Source organism: Frankliniella occidentalis, unplaced genomic scaffold (genome assembly GCF_000697945.3).
Source record: "Frankliniella occidentalis isolate FOCC.00 unplaced genomic scaffold, Focc_3.1 Scaffold18, whole genome shotgun sequence".
NCBI classification, from domain to species: domain Eukaryota; kingdom Metazoa; phylum Arthropoda; class Insecta; order Thysanoptera; family Thripidae; genus Frankliniella; species Frankliniella occidentalis.
Genome location: NW_026267148.1, coordinates 126,670 through 131,521, shown reverse-complemented (window position 1 = coordinate 131,521; position 4,852 = coordinate 126,670). Strand labels below are relative to the sequence as shown.

General features: G+C 49.6%; 1 protein-coding gene across 2 annotated transcripts in view; it reads left to right on the top strand.

Moving 5' to 3' along the window:
- Positions 1–4,852, top strand: part of LOC113214977 (zinc finger protein 395) — a 160,364-nt gene that overhangs the window by 145,318 nt on the left and 10,194 nt on the right. For both annotated transcript variants that reach the window (XM_052264345.1, XM_052264346.1), the window contains 3 exons: positions 695–959; positions 1,180–1,457; positions 1,536–4,816. In XM_052264345.1, coding sequence (XP_052120305.1) covers positions 695–959; positions 1,180–1,457; positions 1,536–1,763 — 771 coding nt within the window. In that variant the 3' untranslated portion in view covers positions 1,764–4,816. The remainder of the gene's footprint in view (positions 1–694; positions 960–1,179; positions 1,458–1,535; positions 4,817–4,852) is intronic.

Below are 4,852 nucleotides of genomic sequence, written 5' to 3'. Positions count from 1 at the left end.
CCCGTCGCGCCGGGCCGAACCGAGCCGAGCCGGCACTCAGCTCGGGCCCAGCGCGGCCCCCGCGGCCATACGGACGCCCCGGCTCGCCCCGGCCGGCGGCGGGGTGGCGCGGGCGGCTGCGCCCTGCTGCGCCCCTCGCTGATACGGTGGCCCAGTTCCACCCGAAACAAAGGAATGCCAGAGAACACAGAGCCGCACAGCAGCAGCGTCGCTCGGCTCGGGCGGCCCGGGCGGCTTTTGTTGTGGAAGCGGCTCCTTGCTCTGCCTCTTGGTGCGGGTTATGTCGGAGAAGGAAAAAGGAAAGGGATGAGGGGGACGGGGGGCAGCCTGATGCTTCTCGTCTCGGGCGCGCTGCGCGGTGATGACCCCCTTCTGTCCAACGGCGGGGGCGAGACGGCCGTCGCGCTTATTGATAACCTATCGCTGCGCCGTCGTCCCGTCACTTCCCACCCTGATGGACGAGCAGAGCGCGCGCTGGACTCCCCCCCCCCCCCTCCTCCCTCCCTTCCCTTTGCCTCCGCCCTGGCGCACCACCGCTGATCCCGGAAATTACACTGGACGCATCTATCTGCCTTAATAAAAAGCCGAACGTATTTGTGCCGCCTCCTCAAATGTTTTGACTCAATGCTGAATGTGGAACAAAGGAAGGGTTGTTTTTGTTGTGCTGGCGCTCACGACGCTCTTCTCCTTGCAGGCGACCCGGATGGTGTTCCAGTGCACGTGGCCCGGATGTCTGTACCTCACCACGACGTGCGCATCCATCGAGAGCCATGTGCGCAACTCGCACCTCGGGCCGCGGACCGCCAGCGGCGGCCCGGCTCCAGGTGCCGACGGGGAGGACGGCGAGGACATGAGCGACCACGAGGAAGAGTTCTACTACACCGAGGTGGAGCTCGGGCTGCACACGTCGTCGCCGCCCACCCTGTCGCACCGGGACATGGCGCGCCCTCCGCACGAAGGTGAGCACGAGCTCCGTCGAGGGCTCCGCCGAGGGCTCCCGGTCCAGCGCCCGCGGGCCACGGGTAGGCCACCCGCCCGCAGGCGTGTCGGGCGGCCGGCCTACCCGCGGGCGCCCGCATCGCCTTTACCGTGTCTTCAGGGATGGCATCGCCCACTCGTAGCTCTTTTTGGGTGAGATGCGTCCACTTCTAACTCGCCTTTTCGCCTGCCCTCCCGCAGACCCCGAGTACCAGAAGCAGCTCGCCAACGCCGCGGTGCTCAAGGGCTCGTTCGCCCTGAGCAGCAGCCCCGGCGTGGCCTCGGTGGCGTCCAGCGGGCTGGGCTCGAGCGCCGCATCCAACTCGAGCAGCTCGTCGTCGGTGAGCAGCAACTCCTCGCTGGGCTCGGCGGCGGGCTCGGCGCACTGCGCGTCCCCGGCGGCGCTCATCCACATTCCTGCCCAGCTGCCGCCCTGGTCCAGCTCGGCCTCAGCGGCCACCTCACCCGTCAGCATAAAGGTGCGTACTGATCGGTTCGCCCTGGGTAGTCCTGGGTGTTCGCCGTGCACCATGCTCATGCTGTCCGTTGCTTTGCAGACGTCCCCGCTGAAGCACCTCAAGCTGTCCCCGCGCTCGGGCAGCTGTCCCTACCAGCCGGTGCTGTCCGTGTCCGCGCCGGGCACGGCGTACAAGGTGCCCGGGTCCCCGACGCGCAAGGTGCGCGGCGACACCAAGAAGTGCCGGAAGGTGTACGGCATGGAGCACCGGGACCAGTGGTGCACGCAGTGCAAGTGGAAGAAGGCGTGCACGCGCTTTGGCGACTAGGCTTGCCCGTGCCTTCCCTCCTGCCCGCCGTGCTCTGCAGGGCATGCCCCACGGCGGCCCCCGTCGCTAGCCTCTTCTAAGAGACCTCCGGCACGTCGGGGTCTTCTTGAGCGGGGTTGTTGACGATGGGGCCGCCCTGACCGCCCCGGTGTTGGTGAGGGTGCGCTCGGCCGCGGCGGTGTTCCGGTGCTAGCCCGTACCGGCCCCGCCCCGCCCCGCCCTCACGCCGTGCCCGTCAGCCCCGGAGCCATGCTGAACTCACTGCCCACAGCCTCGGCCTCGGTCCCCCAGGCTGGATAGAGAAGATGTTGTACCGGCCACCTTATTCATGCCCGGCCACGCGCCTCGCCCCCTTCGACCAGTGTCACCTGCCAATCACATACGATGGACAGTGTATCGAGCCACCGACATCCACATGAAGATCCATCATCATCATTTTAGCCAGCGCCGTTCCATATTTTTAATTTTTAAAGGCGGACAATTTTTACCATTTGTTTGTTTCAAATTTTTGATTGTTTTTATTTTTGTGTTTCTGTCTTGATATTTTTTATTCACCATGGATGGGTGAAAGGTCTCATTATTTATTATTGTTGATTGATTGATGACATGTACCTTCAGAGAATGTAATGGGCTTTCAATGGTACTTTAGCGTTCATGTTAAAAACCAATCTCATTCTGTGCTAAAATCAGTTTTCAGATTTTAATTTTTTTACAAGATGAAAGTATATTTTATAAGTACCTACTTGGGAACATAATCAGACCTATTCTATTTCGAAGTATATTTTTATAATGATTATATTCCAAGCAATTCTACTGTGTGTTGGTACTGACTTGGTCCTTTTGAGCTAAGAGCGCCGTCTTCCAGCGGCTGAGTGACAATCCTAATCTGGCAACAGGTCTCATTCATGACCTCGACATTGGCATTAAAAGTCTGATAGAGATCTAAGTATCGCAGGATATCGAAAACCATGCGATAAAGTCTAGGCTTTTATTCCTCTGCCAGAGAGAGTAAGTGTGACACAAGGCTTTCATAAATTCCCAATCATGGGATGCCTGTCACACATTCTCTGTGACTACAGCAATAATATGCATGTGATCTGAACAAAGCAAAGATGACAAGCAAATTGAAGAAATCAAGGCTACTTCATTGTATCGGCAATACCTTTACATAGCCTTAATATTTCTGATCTGTGACCTTTGCTTTGAATTTATGTGTTATGATCTCTTGATCATGTTTCAACGGACAGTGCCAACTTGCAGCTCAAAACCAGGCTAGCTGCAAATAGCAGATGTGCTATACTTGTCCGTACTGAATTAATTTTTGCAAACAATCTTATTAACCGAGTCTTAAATTTAAACATTCTGGCCTCTGTTTTATCAAATGTACATTCCCATTTACTCTTCTTTAAGAGGGAAAGTAATCTTACTGATTGCTGTTGACTGCATAGGTAATATTGGATTTATCAACTGGTTTGATCCAACATGCCTGTTCTTTCATTATCAGATCCCAGTTACATTTGTACTTACATCAAATCTACTAGTCACCTCACAAACCATGCTGTTTTTTGTTTTGTTTTTTTCAGAAAAACTAAAACCCAGAAAAATATAGTGTCAAGAAAAATATTTCTTAGGGTATCCGGCCCATTTTGGCTCATATACTAGTCAAAGCCTCGCTCTGATTCATTGAATCCAATTTGAATGACACTTTATGTCTAGTAGGAGGAACAGAATCAGAGGAATTGTAAATACTCGCAATGCAACTCAATCAACAGTTACCTTTTATTTTTATCTACAAGTGATTTATTCTGTATGAAATTTTTATAGTGTATGTGCAGCAAGAGTTGGAGCAGGAGAATTATTGGTGTTCAAATTTCAAGTGATAACCACATAGCTGTTCATTTGCTAATTTTGCCGAGAGTCATTTATGACGATTCAGTACAGGTTGTGATTTTTTCCTCCCCTTTGTGTTTCCAAAAGTCCTTCTTAAATTGTTGCATTGAATTTTTAACCAAAATATCGTGAGGTGAAAGGCTCTCTTCTTTTCTCTTAAGTATGATTCGGCAATTGCTGTTATCGAACTAAATATGGGTTTTAAAAGATCTCATAATTTATGATTTACTACATAAAGCTGCAAAATCTTTGTGCAGTGCTTGTGGAGTTTATTCAAAAAGATTTGTGCTTTGTTTATGTAACTCTTGGGATATATTACACAGGGGCAGCTATCTCAAGTGTAACTATTGACACCCTTTCAACTTTCATTGTTGTTTTTGACTCAGCTGCCATTATATTTTTATGAATACCATTCTGCAAGGTAGTCAGTGTCTTTATGAAAGCATTTTAAACGGTTTATTATATGTTATGTTATTGTTTGTTAATTAAACTATCTTAGTTTTGTTTGATGTTCTCAGAACAGAGTTGTGCGCATCTTTTGAAGTGCTGGTAGCTTCTGTATTGTATGTAGTGCTCAGGGGTAATGGCAGTTGAGTCAGAGAAAGTGCCTATGTTCACTAACTGTGCCGATAGTTGATATTGTAAGTATTATGAGCCAGGTAATGCACACTTGCTCTAAGTGAAAGGATATGTATTGTTCCTAGGAGCGCTGGAAGCTTCTCAGGGAGTAGGCTATGATACATGAAAGGGTGTCAAATTTTGTCACAAGTCAACCGTACAACAATGTTCATTGTGCAAATGCAATCTTCATCAATCAGGGTTTCACCAGCAGAAAATTAGTTGATTGCTTTTTTTTCTTTTTAAAGACTCGAAGTAAAGATGGAGGATAACAAATGAATTTTTGTGGCATGAAATACAATTTAAGGTACGCCCTGTGAAAAGAGCCCTCTTTGTTTGCAATGCGCTACCCCAACGAAAGTATTACACTGTACGGGGTTGTCCCTGAATAGTATCATTTTTATCATGAAACACCTTTATTTCACTTCTTAGCTTTAAGTTTATTACCACGTCATAATATTATTAAATCTTTAATATATTTGTTACATATATAAATATATATTATAAATGCGTCTATATATATTGATATTTTAGCTACAGATTAGGTCTGTGATGAGTGACCATTGTACAGTGTAAAATTT